The 20,892-nt window shown below is 41.1% G+C and overlaps 2 protein-coding genes across 18 annotated transcripts in view; both read right to left on the bottom strand.

Moving 5' to 3' along the window:
* TIAM1 (TIAM Rac1 associated GEF 1) overlaps positions 1-20,892 on the bottom strand; it is a 196,862-nt gene that overhangs the window by 39,611 nt on the left and 136,359 nt on the right. For all 17 annotated transcript variants that reach the window (XM_087895077.1, XM_087895070.1, XM_087895067.1 and 14 more), the window contains 5 exons: positions 10,266-10,499; positions 8,774-8,959; positions 7,270-7,416; positions 6,054-6,128; positions 3,604-3,774 (listed from right to left, as the gene is read on the bottom strand). In XM_087895077.1, coding sequence (XP_087751203.1) covers positions 3,604-3,774; positions 6,054-6,128; positions 7,270-7,416; positions 8,774-8,959; positions 10,266-10,499 — 813 coding nt within the window. The remainder of the gene's footprint in view (positions 1-3,603; positions 3,775-6,053; positions 6,129-7,269; positions 7,417-8,773; positions 8,960-10,265; positions 10,500-20,892) is intronic.
* LOC148113362 (uncharacterized) lies at positions 13,477-19,282 on the bottom strand. Its single transcript, XM_087895637.1, has 2 exons — positions 17,444-19,282; positions 13,477-13,514 (listed from the first exon to the last, which is right to left on the bottom strand). Exons 1-2 carry the CDS (start codon positions 19,263-19,265, stop codon positions 13,477-13,479), a joined length of 1,860 nt encoding a protein of 619 aa, XP_087751763.1. The 5' UTR covers positions 19,266-19,282.

The following is a 20,892-nucleotide window of genomic DNA, read 5'->3' on the forward strand; positions in this document are numbered from 1 at the left end:
TTTTCCCTAGGACTTCAAATTTTAGGACTGATACTATAGAATAGTCTTTTTTATCTTGAAACAATAAGTTTCTTATTAGTGGTTACTTGAATAGGATTAAACTGCTTTCCAATGATTGAATTCACACATCAAGCTAAGCTCATGATTTGTTTGATCTTCATCTATAGAATACCACAATTAGCTGGGTTCTCACAAGAGAATAAGCCATGTCCAAACAAGCTACACTATGACATAAAAATCAGATCAGAATAACAGATCCATTTAGTTATGTATTCCCTGTACTGAATAGTAGTAGGTGCAATTTTAGACAGTAATCATTCCACGCCTGCTTGGAAATGATAGGAGTGGAGTTCACTTCTTTTTTTAAAAAACTACATGGTGTTAAATCGAGATATTGGGTCTCCTTTTAATAGATGAATGAATAGTAGATAACATCAAAATCAAAGCATATTTATGGCGAGCAGTAATTACAGTCCTGAACATTTAACAAAGGCTAGAATTTTCATCTTTAGTTCTCATGAACCAAGTGAAAATTACAATATAGGGAGACTTTACAACATCTAGAGCATGAAGAAGCTATATGAACTGTAGAGCGTGAAATGTTTACTATACCAGAACTCGACTGATTCTCAGATGGCAGATGGCAAACTGATGTGAAATGATGTGGTTCAGAGAATTAAAGGAAAAAGAATGAGCTGAATGCAAGAGATAGAAGAGAAAGATTCATTAGTAAATGTTACAGGGCAGACAGAACCATCAGCATTTTCATATGTAGATAATTCAGAAAGAAAGAGACAGACACATAGCGTGAATCACAAATCAGTTTAGTTAAAGTGAATTCATTTAAAACAATGTAGCATTGGTCTCAAAAAAGTATATGCTTAGGTTTCACATATTGTAAACTAAAGAACAGAAAAAACTTCTCATGTTCTACCTATGCTATCTATAAAAATTACCATCAATATGAAATTAAGTGTATAATTATTTATACAAAAGTTCTAAAAATAAAATCATTGCTAAAATCACTGTTAATGTTTTCTATTGTGTATCATTTTAAAAATATCACTTTATTTTGATAAATAATAAAAGTGTTAAGGAAATATTTTTCTTCAAGAATATCAATCTATAGAAATTTATTTGCTAAATGATATATGATATAACTAAATTAATACTTTTTCATTCAATATATGCAAATCTCCCTTAAGATGTAATTTAAATATAGAAAATACAAAATTTCAAGTACATTGTTTTAGTGTTTCAGTTTACTTGGTTAGTTTATGTTATTAGGGGATGAACACCATGGATAACAATGATGATTATTTCTAAATTATAACTGCACATCCATTCCTCCTATACTTTGTAAATTACAATGTGCATCGTTTCTAATTATTCTTTTCTCAAGTGTAAAGATTAATTTGGAAAACAAATTATTAGTTCAATTTGTCGCAATACAGCAAATTCTCTCTCTCTCTCTGAAAATTTACTTCCAGAATTATCTATCTATCTATCTATCTATCTATCTATCTATCTATCTATCTATCTATCTATCTATCTATCTATCATCTATCTATCTATGTTAACAATTTACAAATGGTGAGTATTCCATTACATAAATCTTGAATTCCACAAATAGAAATAACCTAAAGCTAGAAAATAAATTGTTAATGTGAAGGAACAGTATTGAGAAAGTTGAACAATTAAAAACCTGCCTGTCAAGAGCTATATCCACATCTGTATATATCAAATAACTAATGGGTCTCACCTAAGAATCCAGAAAAATTTTTGACATATAGATTCCCGGGTTAACCACAACAATACACATATTATATGGAATATACATATACATATCATATTGAATATTTTTTCTGTCAATACCATCTTGGAACAAGAGGAGAGTTGAAAGATACTTGCTGCTTAGAGAAACTGACATTTCAAAGCCTGATGAAAAAAATGTTGACATATGTGCACAGGTATAGTTCACACAGTGAATATACTGACAGAAAATGATAGCCTGAAATTATTATTAGCTTGTATAGCTATAAATTATCTGATGGCATGTTTGACTCCTTCCAACAACAGGGGCAGTTGCAGTATCTCAGAATTTATTAGAAAGAGTTTATGTTTATGTTTATGTTGTTTCCAAACTATTATATCTAATCAGAGACCTCTTATTGCTATTGCATGAAAAGCCAGGAACTGAACTAGATTTCTGAATCCTGTTTTGTTTTGTATGAACAGAGCCACTAATGGATTATGGAGATTTTTGTTCATCGTTTTCAAATATAACATTATTTAGTATCTACATGAATGAATAATCCCTGTAGTCCCCATTGTCGTCATTGAGCAAGGATTATGGATCATTGAGCAAGCACCTTCTTGTAACTTCCTGCTTGCTTCCAACAATCAAAGTCAGTGGGAAAGCTAACAAGAAGTTGCAAGTCCCACCTGCTGCCAGGTGGAAGAAGGAGTGAGAGGGTGCACAACTGGTGGGAAAGGTGAGGGAGAAACATGGCATGAGTGTGGCAGAGCTTCAAGTGCTAATGTCAGATGTGGGAGGGGGTGCCGCAGGCAGGGGAGGTCCAGTGCAAGCATAATGAGGTTCAAGGAAGGTGCATAGAAGTGCACAGGTGGCCAGGGAGGGTGCATGAGCAAAGAGGGGCTGAGGGAGGATGCAGAAGTGGGGGAGATTTACCTGAGCAACTTGCAACCTTACCTGCCATCCTCCCTATTGACTTTGTTTTGGGAAACTGGCAGGGAAGGTTACAAATGGGACACATGTAACAGTGGAGTGGTGCAAACATTGTGTGAGCCAGTTTTCAAGCGCCACAAGGGTGCTGGGATAGCTGAAATTTGAGAATTAGTCAAAACCACCACTTGTTCTGCACTGTCTTAACTTCAGAAAGTTGCTGAACAAGTGGTTGTTAACCAAGAACTACCTGCAGACCTTATTAGTATGAATGTCTGACACAATCAAGGTTTCATCATTTTATTTAAAGAGGGGTAATTCCCTGCATGCAAAAAGGTAAGCTACAGGAAGCTGTGAAATGCAAGTATATCAGAGCATCTATTTTCTCCAGTATTTACGGCCTGTAGAAATGTTCTCCACTAAATCATTTAAATTCAGATTATACTGACATTGAATTTAATTGCATTAAACCTAGTTGAAAAGATAATATAGTACAATGAATTAAAACTGAAGCATTTCTCCTACTCCCATCCTCCAATAATACATCTGGAAGGAAAGCAGATTTCAGTATGATTTTCAAACTCAAAATCTTCAAGTGTGCACTTTGCATCCAAGATTATTAAAAATAGATCACTCAAGTATGGAAAATGCACCTTTACTTTTTTGTGTAATTTATTTGCATATAAGGGAAAAAAATCACAGAACTGTTGGCTTTAGTGGAAATGCTTTGAAATTGGAGCCACCTATCAATAATTACTTATCATTTCAAATACTTATCATTTCAAATAATTCAATATTTGAATTACCAATTGAATACCAATTCCATAAAGTCTCTCCACCCACCCACCCACCCCCGTTTCACACACATACAGACACACACACTATTTTATTTATTTATGTATAATTTATTACTTTACCTTGCAAATCATTTCCAAGACATCTCTTGCCGTGTCTCCTGGGTGGATGACAGTCAAAGCTGACTGGTTATTTGGCAGGCAATACCAAGATGGTGTAAAATACTCATGAACCCAGATGTCAGAGTCGGGATTATGAGGATGGACAGTAGTGAGGGTTACTTCTTTTTCTCTCTGAAAAATGCCATGAAAATATTTCTGATTAAGTGGAACTCAGGTTTTCTACTAAGAACAAGCTTATTAAGGTAGAGTTATTTTCTATCAAATTAAATTATAAAATCTAATGCATTTTTTTTATTACATACAGGGAATTAGTCACCTGATTCTGAATAGTAAAACCCCCAGTTGTCAGTTTTCTTAACAATTCCATACGTGCATTAGATTCCCAACGGGAAGTTTGTTTCTCCTAAATTTCTTGCATATATTGGAGTTGTGCCCCTGAAGTTAAAGCTAACGTTTTCTTGTATTAATACAGTAGAAATAAATTCAGGTGGTAAATTCACTATGGAATTGGCTGATTTAGAATTATGCCCTGTAGCAAACTGCAGCATTCATTTCAAATGCTTGCTGCTTTTGTAAGTTTAAAATAGACCCTGAGGTTACCATTTCTATCAAGTGATAGATGTATAGAATTCCCATTAGTTTTAAATGGTTCAATCTGGGTTCAATGGTTAAATCCCATTTGCTCAATTAAAAATAAGTCCCCTGGCCCTAATAATAATGTTTTAAAACACTGTTTCAGTTATGTACATACAATACGAAAAAGGCAAAACAGAACTGTATTTACCAAAACAGAAGTCTCACTAAACTATACATACTGATCAACTATATAGAAAAGTAAATTAGCTGAGGTCTCTATGAAGGTTTGTCAATATGAAATGGAAATACTCCATTCATGTTTAGACTTTATGACAGCATATCCTATGACCTGATATTTTCTGAAATATGTTATTATATGTTCAAGTATGTTTAATGTTAGCATTGAAAAAAATCAGTATTGCCCATTCCTACTCAAGAAAAGTATATTACTGGTGGCACAAACAGACATTGTCACATGTAATGGCACAGATAGAAAGTTAATGAATGTTCTGTTGTGGGCAGCAGGAAAAGAAAATGGAATGAGGGCTCTTAACATGAAGGAACACCAGTGGAAATCAAAAGTGTCCAGGCAGCAAAGTAATATGTGAAGAAGAATTATACTTGCTATTGATGAAAATCTCTGCATTTGGCTTTGCATACATATCATTAATAAGGAATATAGCCCTGGTGACTGTAATAAGATATTTGACTTTTTTCTTATGAATTCTTCAGAAAAATATTACAAAAATTGATTCTTTCTGGTAGCCGTGAAGCCGAGGGTTTTTTGTAAGATAAAAATAGTGGGGTATAAAAGCTCTTCACAGTTTAGAAAAGGTATAGAAAAGTACCAAAGCATGTTGGATAAATGAAGGTATATACCATGGTGAAGAAAAATATTTAACAACAAAAGTCAGTTCAACCAAAAATAAGATCAACCTTATAAAATGAAGGTATATATTTATCCAGAGAGGAGAAAGCTGATCAGCAAATACTTTGTCTCGAAAACAGATGTTCACCCGAACACATGGAGAACGTGAGGTGAGGTGAGAACGTAAGCACATGTTCAGTCTTGTCTGTTTTAAGTCAGTTTCCATAATATTCAGGCCATACACTATGAAGAGTAAGTGGACTTGTACTCTTTTGAATGCAAATACAATTCCCACTATGACTGAGGCTTGAGTCAAGTGGAGAGCTGTATTCTTGTTTAAGTGTACACCCATTCAGCTTCCCTTCAGGGTCCTTCCCGAACATGTGAATGCAGGAGAGGAGTGGGAATATGACTGCAAAACCAGTCCATTTTCTATCGACACACTCAGTAAAAGTCTGAACGGGGCATAAAGTTCCCCTATGCTACTTACTGTAAATGCTTGTTAAATCTGAAGTGAGATCTGATCTAGCAGGGTAAATACCCGAGTCTTTATATCCTTATATAATCTGAGAGAAATATTTAGTTTCATATTTGTAAAAGGAGGTGTCACCATAGATTTGAAAGCAGAATTCAATTCTACTTCAGCTAATATCTGCCTAATAAGCATGGAAATCTATAGGCTTCTCATAACAGCAAGTTCTTGTCTAAATATTTTTCATGGTAAGAAATTTCTATCTATTATTTTTAAAATAAAAAAAAATCTGACTAGTTCTGTGTCCACCAACTGCTCATTCAAATGCCAGTGAATATTCAGAAACTTTCATATCTCTAGCAAACAGACTTCGAACTGAGCTGTCATCATGCTTCAAGCTTTGCTTCTTCTTCACTTTCCCTTCACTTCAGATTTTCATTTCATATTATTTCACTCTGCTTCACTGTACTGGGTTCTGGGTCACAAGCTAATTGAACTCCTTTTATGTAAATTAATTATATTCTTTTTTTTTACCTTACTTTCTTGCACAGTGTCATCAAATATTCCTTCTAAAGATTTCTTTACAGAATCAGTTCCTTCACCAAAAACCTTCAAAAGACAAAGAAATTGTGCTATTTTAAATACAGTAAGATGATGCAAATACTTGCTAAATCTGGAAACGTTTCATGTTGATAGAAGAAACGAAGTAGGGCTCAGGAGGAAAATTTGCATATCAATTATACTTGGATAAAATTAGTTTCTAAGTACAAAAATAGCTAAATTATACTGGTTACCTGGTCTTTTCAAACAAAGTACAAAATGTACTCATTCTAAACTGCAACCATTTGGAAAAAAATGAGAGTTACAAGCAAGAATCAGAACAACATTTTTCAAGCCAGAAGTGAGGGATGCTAATAGGCAGCATTTATAAATTGTAACCAAATATTCACTATATTATAAAGGAGTGTCTTTAAGCCAATTCTGGTTCCAAAACACTTTGTGTGGACACTAAGTTAAAATATTTATCAATACTTGCAACAGATTATTTTTCGGTTGTGTTAAAATGCTAGATCTGTAAATTGATGAAATTATATTGGGGACAACTCATATATACACTTAATCCCACCCAGGCTCTTCAGCACATGGAATATGAAGTCTGAAAAAGTATCTACAAGATGGCATGTCCCTTCTTAGAAAAGCTAGGATATAGACTTGCTATTTTGCGGTTCAAAAGCCCAGATTCCAACTTGTTTCCCATTGCAAATTTAGATTTGAAGCCTCCCCCCACCCCAACTCTCTCTGATGGGAAAATCTGTTACATTTTGTGCTTGAATATAAAATTAAGAAAGTTGAATTGAGTGCCAGGAATATAGCTTATTTTTAATAAACCTCGAGACTTGATTAATAATTAATCATACTTTTTTTCCTGTAGAAAAGAAATGCAAAGAAACCATCATAGCTTCAAAATTACATGACCCAGGAATGGGAAATAGCCTGCATCAAGTAGATCATGGGCAACAAATTTCCATCTAATAAATCTTGGTGACACAGAAAACAGACATATAGTCAAAGTTTAAAAATTTGTGGAGGAGGTTGAAAGACAATAAATACAATAATGTATTTTGTAATGTATGTTACTTTTGTGTAATATTATAGTTCATATCTGACCTGTGTCCCAACAGAAAAGAACAGAATGTAATAACAAAAGGACCATCTTCAAAGCTTTCAATTATTAAACCACCTGGGCTACCTGATTAATGCTTGGCCTCCCTTGCTTTTTCTTTGAAGCAGTGTCCAAGCCCCAAAGAGAAGAAAACCGGCTTCTTCGTTTGCTTGCTGATCTTGACATTACCTGTGTTCGTCTTCTGACACCAGATTCACCTGTGCGAGCTGCCACCTATCAGCCCAAAAAAAATTCCTTAACTAAGAGATTCACAATAATGCCAAGAAATACATATGTTCACATATGTATACACAAACGATTATTTAGGATGAGATAGATGTGCTCAATACTTGCTCAAAATTGGGTTTCACATACACTGCTCCTGTGAAAAGAGCAATTGCACATAATAGCACTGGATCGGTTTTAAAAAAAAGTTTAAATTTTCAATATTCTCTTAAGAGTATTAAAGGCAATGCAAATACTGTAGCAGCATCAAAGAAATGCTTATCATCTTAAATTGGAGGATTAAGTTATACAATTTGAAGATTGCCTTGTCCAAGTGGAATCAGTCCATCCAGTGAGATGCAGTTGGAAAGAGTTATTGTGGCTCCCAACCAAAGACCCTCCCAACTAAACTCCTCCCAACTGCATCTCACTAAATAGACTGATTCCACTTCCAGGAACACCAGATCTTAATTGCTTTCTGGAATAATATCACAAATGGCTGGCTTCTTTCTGTGATGTTCCACAGTAGACAGGCCACCACAAAGAAGGGTCAACAAAGATCCAAAAGGTGTCCCTTCTTTGTGGTGGCCTCTTTCCTGTGGAACATCACCCAGAAAGAAGCCAGCCATTCCTGATATTATTCCAGAAGGCAATTAAGATCTGGTGCTCTTGGAAGGCTTTTGATAGTTGAATTGCCTCTGAAGAATGGTACTAGGAAATTTCTGATTGCGATGGGTATGGTACTGTTGATTACCACGGTTGTGTTGTTGCTATTAAGTATTGTGCCTTTGAATTTTTATTTGTTTCTAATTTTTATTTTAACCAAATTACTATAATAAGGACTGTAAGCTACTTAAGTCCTTTTTAATAGAGAACATTACAAGTCCTAGATAAATAGTCTTTTTAAAACGAATTGGAGACAACAGAAGGCCACTTAGTTCAACAGGTCAATTATTTTTTATATGTGAGTTGTACTGATGCTGCTACTTATACTGTTGGTCTTAATGGTTCTTTTCTTTTCTACAATGGGAGAAGTTTTTCCATTGATTGATGATATTTAGATTTATTAAGCTTCCAGAAACAGGAGCAGAATTTTTTTCTACTGTTTTCCCTTTCCTCCCCATTTCCCCAACCTCTGTCCATGCAGTCTTGGAATTATAAATTTATAACACAGAAGAAAAGCAGCTATTAAGGTAAAGCTATGTTAGTCAGGAATTTGGAAGAGAAAGAGAAACATTTGTCACAAAGAATACATTTGGCTTTTTATGGCTACAGGAGCAGAGACCAGATGTTGCATAGCAACAGCATTCACTCTATACCAGGTGATACCTAGTTTAACAAAAAATAACCTTCAAGTTAAACTCACCAGTGCATGAAAGGAGGACACCGAAAAGATTCCAAAACGACCCATTGCATCTTTAGTTGGACGACTTGCAAATGCAAGTAGTGTTTTTGGGTTTGGCAGTTCCCCTCCTTGAAGACTAGCTAAGTAACAACGATATCGAAAGAGGTCCATTTGGAACTGTTCTAAGTTTTGTTCCCAAACAAAGATCTACAAGAAGACAAAATAAATTAAGGAGAAAAAATATATCTTATCTTATACAATCTTATACAGATCACATTTTGCATGAAGAAGGAAGAATTTGATGTTCTAAATGAGAACAAAGTAAATACATTTATTTTGAAAAAAGGAAAAGAGATAGAGATCCTGAGACAGCTGTTACTTGGATATTAATAAGATTACAATTTTAAAAAACAGAAGTGTCTTAAGTTCATCATGCTTTCCACAGATGTCCAGTTTCAATTTCTTCTTTATTGTGGCCAGATTCTTCACTCAAAGATTCAAAATCACTTAGAAACTGTTTTTATGAAGTATCATAAGGATATGAAGGCACCACTTCAATAGAAAAAGACTCTCTAGACTATTGACATCATCAGTTTAAAGCCAATGTTTATTTATGTAAAATAAATAAAATACTCTGCGGAGTTTTAAATTTCACCAATTGTATCATCATTTGTGTTCTTCACCTTGCTAATGGAAAATATTTCCAATTGGCTGGAAATCCCCATTACGCAGGTGTTCCTCATTTAATGTCCAGTCATTCAACAACCATTCAAATTTATGATGGTGCTAAACAAGTAGAACTTGCAATTGGTCTTCATATAACAGCAGAGTCATGCAATCCCCTGGCACTTTTGACAAAGTCAATTAGAAAGCTGGCAGAAAGTTGCATGTCATGGTAACATGAGGTTCTAATTTAATGACCTCAATTTAACAACAATCAGGGCTGCCAAAACCGCCATAACTAAGTAGCACTGTCATGTGATTCCCCCCCCCAACTTATGCCCATATCACTTAATGATGGAATTTGATCCCAATAAGTGTTAAATGAGGACTATCTGTATGATACAGTTTTCCCCTGGATAATATTCTGTACACATTGAATAGTCCTAGATAACTCAGAACAGGTCAAATATGTTTACTGAATACAAGTTTTGTTGTTTATTTATTTTTGTTGAGTTTCCTTCAGGAGTTCAATGTGGCATACACTGCAATTTTAAACATACATATTAATTAGCATCCCTAGATGAACTCAAAAAGAGATTGTGCTCTATGAATTTACATATGATTTTAATCCTTAGCAAAGTCAGTTTGAAAGTGATCCCTTTCATGTTGGAAATTTGTGTTTCAAAGCAGAAACCAGATTGTTTCTCATTTACAAAATTCTGACATACACATTTTGGGAAACATAGTAGAAAAGACAAGTCTAACAACTTTTTAGTTTTGCATAAGAAGCACTTTAGGTCGCCTGAATTTATTTTAGAGTTGCATATTGAATACATTAAAGTAAAACTACCTGATCAAGAATCGTTTTCTTTTTCTTAGAGTCTCTAACTGAAGACAAGCTGAGGAAATGCATTTCTCCCATTTTCTTCATCTTCTCATCCATATCAATCTTCTGCTCCAGTTTTTTAATTTCAGTTTTCAACAGTTTCACAGTATCTTCTTTGTGGTGTTGTCGTGCTACTGCTGTTGCGCAAGCAGAATGAACTGCTGTGATCCAATTCTCTAATTCTGTTTGGCTAGAAGTCTATAAAATAGAGAGACCAGAAGCATCTTGTTTAATATAAGCTGTTTTAAAAGATTCTGCTTCAATAAACTTTGTAGATATTCATGAATATGTTGTTTTATCACCTTCTATTTAGCATTAGAACCAAAACTAACAACTGCAGAATGTGTCGTTAAAACTAAAGAATTATTGTGTTAAAGAAAGCTCCCTAGAACATCCTCAAAGGAATATTCAGTGATTTAGACTAGCATTTTAGAAGCAGCATGTAAATATTTATAGCATAAGTATTTGCTTTTAATAATAAAAACTAGTTCCATTAATATTAGTATCATTTAGCAACTTAATAACTGATCATAATAATTATTCTACATTATCTCTATCAGCTTTGTAATTAAACATGAAACAACTTAATTGACAGAATAACCCATATCAAAGAATAAGTGACATGAAGAGTTTTATTAGATCTAGATGAGTTTATATGCATTTACCTCCACAATTGCTACCACGATAGTTAGCAATAAAAGAAGAAGAAAGCAATAGAAGCACAATAGAAAATAGATTTATGAAAAGAAATGCTTATATCCCTGACACAGAGATAAAACGATTTACCTGTTTTATTTCTTGGGAAGGTTGAAAAATGAACAAAATTTTATTTTAAATGCCCTTAAAATATAACTCAGGACTAAACAACCACTTCTAGCTAACGAGCTTGGTTTTTTTTCCTCAGAATACTGTATATCTATTATATAAATCCCACAAGGTGAGGTGGGCAGCAAATAAAACAAACAAATAAATAAATTGCAGTTAAAATGGAGAAACAATTGCTTAGTTAATGCATTTCTTCTGTTTTCCAGCATTATATCACTGTCATTTACCAAAAAAATGAAAAGATGTATGAGATCTGAATCCTCTTTTAAAATCTTCAGTTAAGAGTAAATTCTTGTAACCCTTAAGTATAATTAATTTGGGTGCAGACGTAACTGGAAGATGCATGAGAAAACTTGCAATTAGATCATGTGTGTAAAAAAAGGGAATAGAGGGTCTACTCCTGGATCCATTTTTAAGATCTATACACAGAATATTACAAATATCTGAGATTCAAAGTCCTACCTAGAAATCTGTTAACTACTTACTAATATTTGTTAACCTTTTCATTACTTTTCTTTCACCTGTTTTATATTTTTAAAAATGTTTCACTGAATAACATCTCTATTTCTAGAAACACAGCCTGTTTCCTGGCTTCTTTATTCATGTCTAATATACGTACTAACCTTCAGCAAACAAACTAAATAATGGGGAAATTATAACAACAATATGATAAACTATGTTTTTGGGAAAGACTCAATAGGTGGATAAAAATGTAAATTCAGTCTAAACATCTGGCTGACTGTGTAACCTACTATAATAACAATAATAGCTGTTTTAAGTGAAGTGACATGGGATAACTATGGAAGGAGCACGTAACAAGTTTCATTAGCTGGAAAAAGCCAGAACAATTCTGGCTGGCATTAGATATAGACAACTGTAAATGAAGTTTAAATTATAATGCTTTACTGCATCAAAGAATTCAGTTATCGGTTATGTCAGTGTTTTGACTGGTCAATGACAGAGAGGGAATGTAACTATTATTTAAGTTGTCTCAGAATTAAGTGAAGTAGGAGGACTGAGCTATTACAACTAAGCAGAGTTTGGTTTTCTATTGTTCTGCCTCCAAAAGAAATGTAAAACCTTATAAAGAAATGTATGTACCTGAAACATGAGCATGCCATTTTAAGATGTCACAGGCATCTGATTAACACCAGATGTCTTTCAAATTTAATGGATCCGCACAGGTATCCATGGTAGCTGCCTGTCTGGAGAGGAGATCAGCAGGAGTATATGACATATTTGAAAGCAAGGCAGCAAAAATTGTGTCAGTGCTTTGAGGTAGGTCAGGAAGTAGACACCAGAAGAATTATACAAGATCAGTGCTATTGTTGTGTAGTATAACAACAGAATCTTGACAGTGTTTCTTTCTCCTTCCTTCTTATGCTTAAGAGAGTCAAGGAAGGACAAGCTTGAGATTCTTCCTCACCTCCTCCTGTCTTTTCTTAACTACTATTAGGTGCCTTCTTCGAAGTTATCTCTGAGCCCACAATAACATCTATTCTTTGCCTGTGCAATATTTTTACAGTTTTGTTTTGCATTTCATCAGCAGTTTCTGCTATATATTGAAGTCCTGAATGAGATGAAAATGGCCAAGGATCTTATATGTCTGAAATTATAAACAATAACATCTCATGAATAAGACCTTTAAATTAACTTTATAAGCTACTTGATTCCATTTATACAGTATGCTGTTGTAAATATTCATGAATTATGTGGGTAAAGGTAGATTATTACATTTAAATTATGCATATTTTTATAAATTTTTGCACAACAAATCAAAGTTGGGGATGTATAATAATATGCAGATTAATTCTATCATAATACATTATATTTATATATTTCTTCCTATCCATAATTTCTTTCCTAAATCTTAGGAGGAAGGGAGGGAAGGAAGGAAGGCCTAATAGATACATCATTGACAGAAATCACTTTATAATTAAAACAAAACATTTTAATTGGCTTAGCTCTAGGAGGGCCCCTGTGTATTTAACAACTATCTGGCCCATTGTTTTCTAAGCTTCTTTCTGAAAACATTTTGTATCTTTAGAGCAGGGGTGAAATCTACTTACCTTCCCTACCGGTTCGGAAGTGTGCATGCCATGTCCATCATCACGTCCTATTTTTGACCCTCTGTGCATGCGCAGAAGACTTTGCGCATGCGCAGAGGGTTAAAACCAGGAAGTAACGATGTCTGGGCTGCCGTCGCTACCAGTTCACCGATCCATGCGCCGCCAGCACTACCGGCTCACACAAGCCAGACAAAACCGGCAGAATTTCACCACTGCTTTAGAGACTTACTAGAAATAAGACTGGTACATGAGGCAAACTCACTGAAACAAAAAAGGTAAACTCACTGAAGGATACTTTGACCTTCACTACTAATCTTCCCTAGCAATATCATAACAACAACAATAATCATTACTGTAATCTGTTAAATATTTATGTCACATGACCGACAATATCAGTAAAAGAAAAGTAAAGATGGTAAAAAGCAGACAGAAACAGAAAATAAAACCACGCAATCCAAAGAGAACTTTACCCATCCTTGCCTGGGTGAACAACCAGGCTTCCAAGGCCCTTCAAGGAATCAGTATTTGTTTTATTTATTTATTTAATTGCAATTTATATGCCGCCCTTCTCCCAAAGGACTCAGGGCAGCTTACAAGATAAAAATTCAACAATATGAATTAAATATAAATTAAAATCCAATTAAAATTAATTAAAATTATTACAATGTAAACCCCCCGCCCAACGGGTCAGTCCATTTGATGAAAAAGCCATGTCTTCAGTTCCAGAGGGTCAGCACTCCCACAGAGAACACTCTCCCCCTGGGGGCCGCCAGCCGACATTATAAGCTACTGATGGCACCCTGAGGAGTGCCCACTCGGTGAGAGCACACAGGACAATGGGAGGATGGCAGAAGATGATCCTGCAAGTACCCTGGGCCTAAGCCATGTAGGGCTTTATAGGTGAGCACCAGCACCTTGAAATGAACCCGGAGGACCACCGGCAGCCAGTGCAGCTCGCGCATGAGAGGTGTTACACGGGAGTAACGAGAAGCTCCCGTAACAACCCGCGCGGCCACATTTCGGACTAGCTGAAGCCTCTGGGTGCATCCCAAGGGCAGCCCCATGTAGAGGGCGTTACAGTAATCCAACCAAGAAGTAACAAGGGCATGAGTGACCGTGGCGAGGGCATCCCGGTTTAGGAAAGGGCGCAACTGGTGCACCAGGCATGTGCGAAAGCCCCCCTGATTATGGCTGTCAAGTGATCTTCTAAAGACAGCCATGAATCCAGGAGGACACCCAGATTGCGAACCCTTTCAGAGGGAGTAAGTACCTCCCCTCCTATCACGAGTGACGGAACCACTAGATCCCGAGATGCCGGCATCCACAGCCACTCGGTCTTGGATGGGTTGAGTCTGAGTCTGTTTCTTCCCATCCAGACCCGCACCGCTTCCAGGCAGCAGGACATCACGGAAAGGGCATCCCCAGGGTGGTCTGGGGTGGAGATATAAAGCTGAGTATCATCAGCATATTGATGATACCTCACCCCAAAACCACAAATGATCTCACCCAGCGGCTTCATATAGATGTTAAAGAGCAGGGGGGAGAGAACCGACCCCTGAGGCACCCCAGATATGAGGGGCCTCAGAGAGGATCTCTGTCCCCCCGCCCATACAAATTGCGAGCGACCCGAGAGGTAGGAGGAGAACCACCGTAAAACAGTGCCTCCTATCCCCAACCCCGCGTGTCGCTGCAGCAGGATACCATGGTTGATGGTATCAAAAGCCGTTGAGAGGTCAAGTAGGACCAGGATCGAGGAACAGCTCCCATCCCGGGCCCACCAGAAATCATTCACCAGGGCGACCAATGCCGTTTACGTGCTGTGACCACACCTGAAATCTGATTGGTACGGGTCAAGGTAGTCCGTTTCCTTCAGGAATTGAGGGAGTTGCTGTGCCACCACGGACTCGACAACCTTCGCTAAAAAGTGAAGGTTGGAGACTGGACGATAGTTGTTAAGGGAATCTGGATCCAGGGTAGGCTTCTTAAGGAAGGGTCGAACCACCGCCTCTTTAAGTGCGGCGGGGAAGACCCCTTCCTTTAAAGAAGCATTGACATCAGCCTGGATCCAGCCTCCAGTCACCTCTCTGGCTGCAGAAACAAGCCAGGAGGGACAAGGGTCCAATAAACACGTGGAGGCATGGAGCCGACCCACAATCCTGTCCACTTCATCCATCGAAACAGGCTCAAACCCAACCCAGATGTTACCTTCAAGACGAGCCCTTGTCTCCTCGATAGACTCTGCCCAGTCAGAGTCCAACCCAGTCCGGATCTGAGCAATTTTATCTTGCAGAAACTGTACAAAATCCTCAGCTCTGCCCTGCAAGGGGTCCTCCCTTGCTCCATGATTGAAAAGAGAGTGGGTCACTCTAAACAGGGCTGCTGGGCGGTTTTCTGCAGATGCAATGAGAGCGGTGAAATAATGGCGTTTCACCGCTTCCATCGCCGCAAGATAAGACCTAATATGGGTTCTTAACTGTGTTCAGTCAGATTCCAACTGGGAGGATCTCCAACCGTCCTCCAGGCATCTTTTCTGATGCTTCATTTCCCTAAGTTCTGCGGTAAACCATGGAGCCACCCGGGATCTGCATTGGGTCAGAGGCCGCAAAGGCGCGATTCGATCCAAGGCCCCCACCACAGCCTGTTCCCAGGCCGCCACCAGGGCCTCGGACGAATCATGGGTTAAGGAAGCGGGAAATGACCCAAGCTCCATCAGGAACCTTTCAAGGTCCATCAGGCGCCTGGGGCAGAACCATCTCACTGGTTCCGCCTCCCAGCAGCAGGGTCTGGTGGAGAGAAAGTCCAGCCTGAGGAGGGAATGATCGATCCATGACAGGGGGTAGATGGATAAGTCCCCCTTACCCCAATCATTTATCCACTGTCCAGAGAGAAAAATCAGGTCGAGTGTGTGTCGTCCTTTATGAGTTTGGCCCTGTACAACCTGAGTTAGGTCCATGGCGTCATTATTATTATTATTATTATTTATTAAATTTATATACCGACCTATTCCTAAGGGACTCAGGGCGGTGAACAGCGAACGATAAAAATACATGTAATACAAACGTTAATAATAAAAAAACCAATTAAAATATACTAAACATTCTGGTCCTAGATAATTCAAGACATCCCAGTTTAAAATAAATCAAAAAGCAATATAAAGGGAAAGTTAGGCCAGGCCGGCCTGCTGAAACAGGAATGTTTTGAGGGCACGGCGGAAAGTGCGCAGATCCGGAATCTTCTGTATCTCTGGGGGGAGCTCGTTCCAGATGGTGGGTGCCCTCACAGAAAATGCTCTGCCCCTGGGGGCTGCCAGTCGACATTGTTTGGCTGACGGCACCCTGAGAAGCCCCTCTCTATGGGAGCGTACTGGGCGGTGAGAGGCTATTGGTGGCAGAAGGTGGTCTCGTAAGTACCCCGGTCCTAAGCCATGGAGCGCTCTAAAGGTGGTAACTAAGACCTTGAAGCGCACCCGGAAGACCACAGGGAGCCAGTGCAGCTCGTGCAGGAGGGGAGCCACATGGGAGCGCCATGCTGCTCCCATAACTACCCGCGCGGCCGCATTCTGGACCAGCTGGAGCCTCCGGGTGCTCTTCAAGGGGAGCCCCATGTAGAGAGCATTACAGTAGTCCAGGCGTGAAGTGACAAGGGCATGAGTGACCGTTTTTAACGAGTCCCGATCCAGAAAGGGACGCAACTGGCGAATCAGGCGAACCTGATAAAAAGACCTCCCGGCCACAGCCGTCAAGTGTTCTTCTAAAGACAGCCGTGAGTCCAAGAGGACGCCTAAGTTGCGAACCCTCTCCGTGGGGGGCAATGACTCATCCCCAATAGTCAGTGATGGCACCAATTGACTATATCGGGACGTCGGAAACCACAGCCACTCGGTCTTGGATGGGTTGAGCCTGAGTCTGTTCCTCCCCATCCAGATCCGTACAGCCTCCAGGCACTGGGACATCACTTTAAGGGCGTCATTGGGGTGGTCCGGGGTGGATATGTATAGCTGAGTATCATCAGCATACTGATGATACTTCACCCCAAAACCACGGATGATCTCACCCAGCGGCTTCACATAAATGTTGAACAGAAGGGGTGAGAGAACCGACCCCTGTGGCACCCCACATACAAGGGGCCTCGGGGTCGACCTCTGCCCCCCTGTCAACACAGACTGCGACCGATCAGATAGAAAGGAGGAGAACCACCGCAACACGGTGCCTCCCACCCCTAACTCTTCCAACTGGTGCAGCATGATACCATGGTCGATGGTATCAAAAGCTGCTGAGAGGTCTAATAGGACCAGGATAGAGGAGCAACCCCTGTCCCAGGCCCTCCAGAGATCATCTACCAATGCGACCAATGCCGTTTCCGTGCTGTATCCAGGCCTGAAGCCCGACTGGAACGGATCTAGATAAGCCGATTCATCAAAGTACTGAGGAAGCTGTCGCGCTACCACACTCTCAACAACCTTCGCAATGAAGCGAAGGTTGGAGACTGGACGGTAATTAGCCAACACTGCTGGGTCCAGAGAAGGCTTCTTGAGGAGAGGCCTCACCACTGCCTCCTTCAAGGCAGCAGGGAAGACACCCTCTCTCAAGGAAGCATTTATAATCCCCTGGAGCCAGCCTCGTGTAACCTCCCGAGAGGCCAGCACCAGCCAGGAGGGACACGGGTCCAATAAACATGTGGCCGCGCTTAGTCTGCCCAGTATCTTGTCCACGTTTTCCAGAGTCACAGAATCAAACTCTTCCCAGATAATATTCTCAAGACTTGCCTCCATCCTCCCTCCCGAATCTACCCAGTCAGAGTCCAAATTTTCCCGAATCTGAGCGATTTTGTCATACAAATATTGTACAAAGTCCTCGGCTCTACCCTCCAAGGGGTCCTTCCGCGCTTCCTGGTGGAGCAGGGAGCGGGTCACCCTAAACAGGGCGGCCGGGCGATTATCTGATGACGCAATAAGAGCGGAAAAATAGTTACATTTTGCCGCTTTTATTGCCACCAGGTAGGTCTTAATATGAGACCTTACCAGTGTTCGGTCAGATTCAGAACGGCTGGCCCTCCAACTGCTCTCCAGGCGTCTTTTCCGGCGTTTCATCTCCCTCAGCTCCTCGGTGAACCAGGGAGCCAGGTGAGATCGACGCCAGGTCAGAGGCCGCGAAGGCACGACCCGGTCCAAAGCTCCAGCGGCCGCCCTATCCCAGACAGCCACTAGGTCTTCAGTCGAGCCGTGTGCCAGAGCCTCAGGAAATGGCCCAAGCTCCGTCTGGAACCTATCCGCTTCCATCAGGCGCCTGGGGTGGAACCACCTCATCGGTTCCGCCTCCCTGCAGCGGGGTGTGGCGGTTCGAAGGTCAAAGCGAAGGAGGGAGTGATCTGACCATGACAAGGGCTCGATCGCTATATCCCCTATCTCGAGACCACTCAGCCACTGACCAGAGACAAAAACCAGGTCCAGCGTGTTTCCCCCCGTGTGTGTCATGGAGGTCATGAACTCCCGCACTAGCTCAGATGTCTCCCCGACCCATGGCAAGTTGAAATCTCCCACAACCAAAAGGCTGGGGTGTTCAACCGCCAACTCGGCCAAGACATCTAGTAGTGCGGGCAGGGCTGAGGCTACGCAGCTGGGAGATAGGTATGTAACCAACAGACCCGACTGAACTCCAGGGTCCCACTTCAAAAGGAGCGATTCACACCCGCCTATCTGAGGAACAGTGACCTCCCTGGGGCTGAGACTCTCCCTAATAACTACCGCCACCCCCTCGCCCCTACCCTGGAGTCGCGGCTGGTGAAGCACACGGAAGCCTGGGGGACATAAATCGGAGAGAGGGACACCTCCCTCCGGCCCTAACCCGGTCTCCGTGATGCAGGCCAGGTCTTCAATAAGATCTTGCACGAGGAGGGCCTTCTTCATCACGGACCTGGCATTCAAGTACACCAGCCGGAGTCCAGGGCTCCGCACTCCTACACCCCTGGGGGAGCAGGGGGAGCCAAGGGGGCAGGAGCGCACCACCATTTGGACACAGCGGCGGCGCTCTCCATATCCCCTCTTCTCACACCCCCTGCCTCTCCCAACCATCACAGGGATTGGAAGACCCTCTCTCCACCGAGCCTCTTCTTTCCCTCCCCCTCCCCCCTCCCCCCACAACCGTCAGACGGGCCAGGTTGCTGAACTGTAAGAGCCGCCCCCAGCTCATTCCTCACCACCCGCCTCCTGGGTCCCCTTAAAATTTAGTAGGGTGCGGGCCATTCAAATCTCATTCCAGAGGGCAGGAGCTATTACAGATGAGACCACTTCTGGGGTCCTGATAGATGGTATAAGTTAATCAAAGGAACCTTGAGGACATCAACTCTGCCAGATTGAAGCAGCCAGACAGATATTACAGAAGGTAGGCAGTCTCTCAAGTAACCATGCCCTATGCCCCATAGGGTAATGACAAAGTACCTTGAATCACACCTTGAATCATACCTGCAACCTAGCTGGTAACTAGTGCAGCTTGCAAAGCAAAGGGTTACATGAACATCCCAAGACATGCTCATCATTGCCCTCATTGCTACTTTACGGATCTGTTAAAACTTCTGGATGATCTTCAGGGACAGCCCCATATAGAACACATTGTAGTAGTAAGTAAGTCATAACTGACTAAAGGCTCCCTTTATCTAGGAAAGGGTGCAACTGGCATGCCAAATGAAGCCTTGCAAAGTTCTACCTGGCTACAGCTGCCGCCTATTCATTGAGCAAGAGCTCTGAGTTCAGGTAAACTCTCAAATGGCATCCCATCCATTTATGTGAAGCCGCTGGGCGAGATCATCCATGGTTTTGGGATGCAGTTCCATCAGTACGCTGACGATACTCAGCTGTACATCTCCACCCCAGGCCATCCCAACGATGCCCTTGAAGTGATGTCCCGGTGCCTAGAGGCTGTGCAGGTCTGGATGGGGAGAAACAGGCTTCGACTCAACCCTTCCAAGACCGAGTGGCTGTGGCTTCCGGTGTCCCGATATAGCCAGCTGGTGCCATCGCTGGCTATTGGGGGTGAGTTACTGGCCCCCATGGAGAGGGTTCGCTACTTGGGCATCCTCCTGGATGCACGGCTGTCTTTAGAAGAGAACATGACAGCCGTGGCCAGGGGGGCTTTTCATCAGGTTTGCCTGATTCGCCAGTTGCGTCCCTTTCTAGATCGGGACTCCTTACACACAGTCACTCAGGCACTCATCACTTCCCGCCTGGATTACTGCAATGTTTTCTATATGGAGCTCCCCTTGAGGAGCACCCGGAGGCTCCAACTGGTGCAGAATGCGGCCACGCAGGGGATTATGGGAGCGATGGGGCGCTCCCATGTGACACCCCTCCTGCGCGAGCTGCATAGGCTTCCGGTGATCTTCCGGATGCGCTTCAAGGTGTTGGTTACCACCTTTAAAGCGGTTCGTGGCATAGGGCCTGGGTACTTACGGGACCGCCTTCTGCCGCCGATAGCCCCCCACTGGCCAGTTCGCTCCCACAGAGAGGGACTCCTCAGGGTGCCATCAGCCAGGCAATGTCAGCTGGCGACCCCTCCCAGGAGGAGGGCCTTCTCTGTGGCAGCACTTGCCCTCTGGAATGACCTGCCCCCGGAGATACGTAGGATACCAGATCTCTGTGCTTTTCGCCGGGCCCTCAAAACTTTTCTATTTCATCAAGCTGGGCTGGCGTAAACCCACCCCCC

This window comes from Pantherophis guttatus, chromosome 5, assembly GCF_059756535.1.
Source record: "Pantherophis guttatus breed Tessera chromosome 5, ASM5975653v1, whole genome shotgun sequence".
NCBI classification, from domain to species: Eukaryota; Metazoa; Chordata; class Lepidosauria; order Squamata; family Colubridae; genus Pantherophis; species Pantherophis guttatus.

Coding starts and splice junctions, on each gene's coding strand:
- LOC148113362 (XM_087895637.1), bottom strand. CDS start 19,265: ATGGTTGGGAGAGGCAGGGGGTGTGAGAAGAGGGGATATGGAGAGCGC. Junction 13,515..17,443: donor TTTTGATACCATCGACCATG/GTATCATGCTGC, acceptor TGATATTGCTAG/GGAAGATTAGTAGTGAAGGT.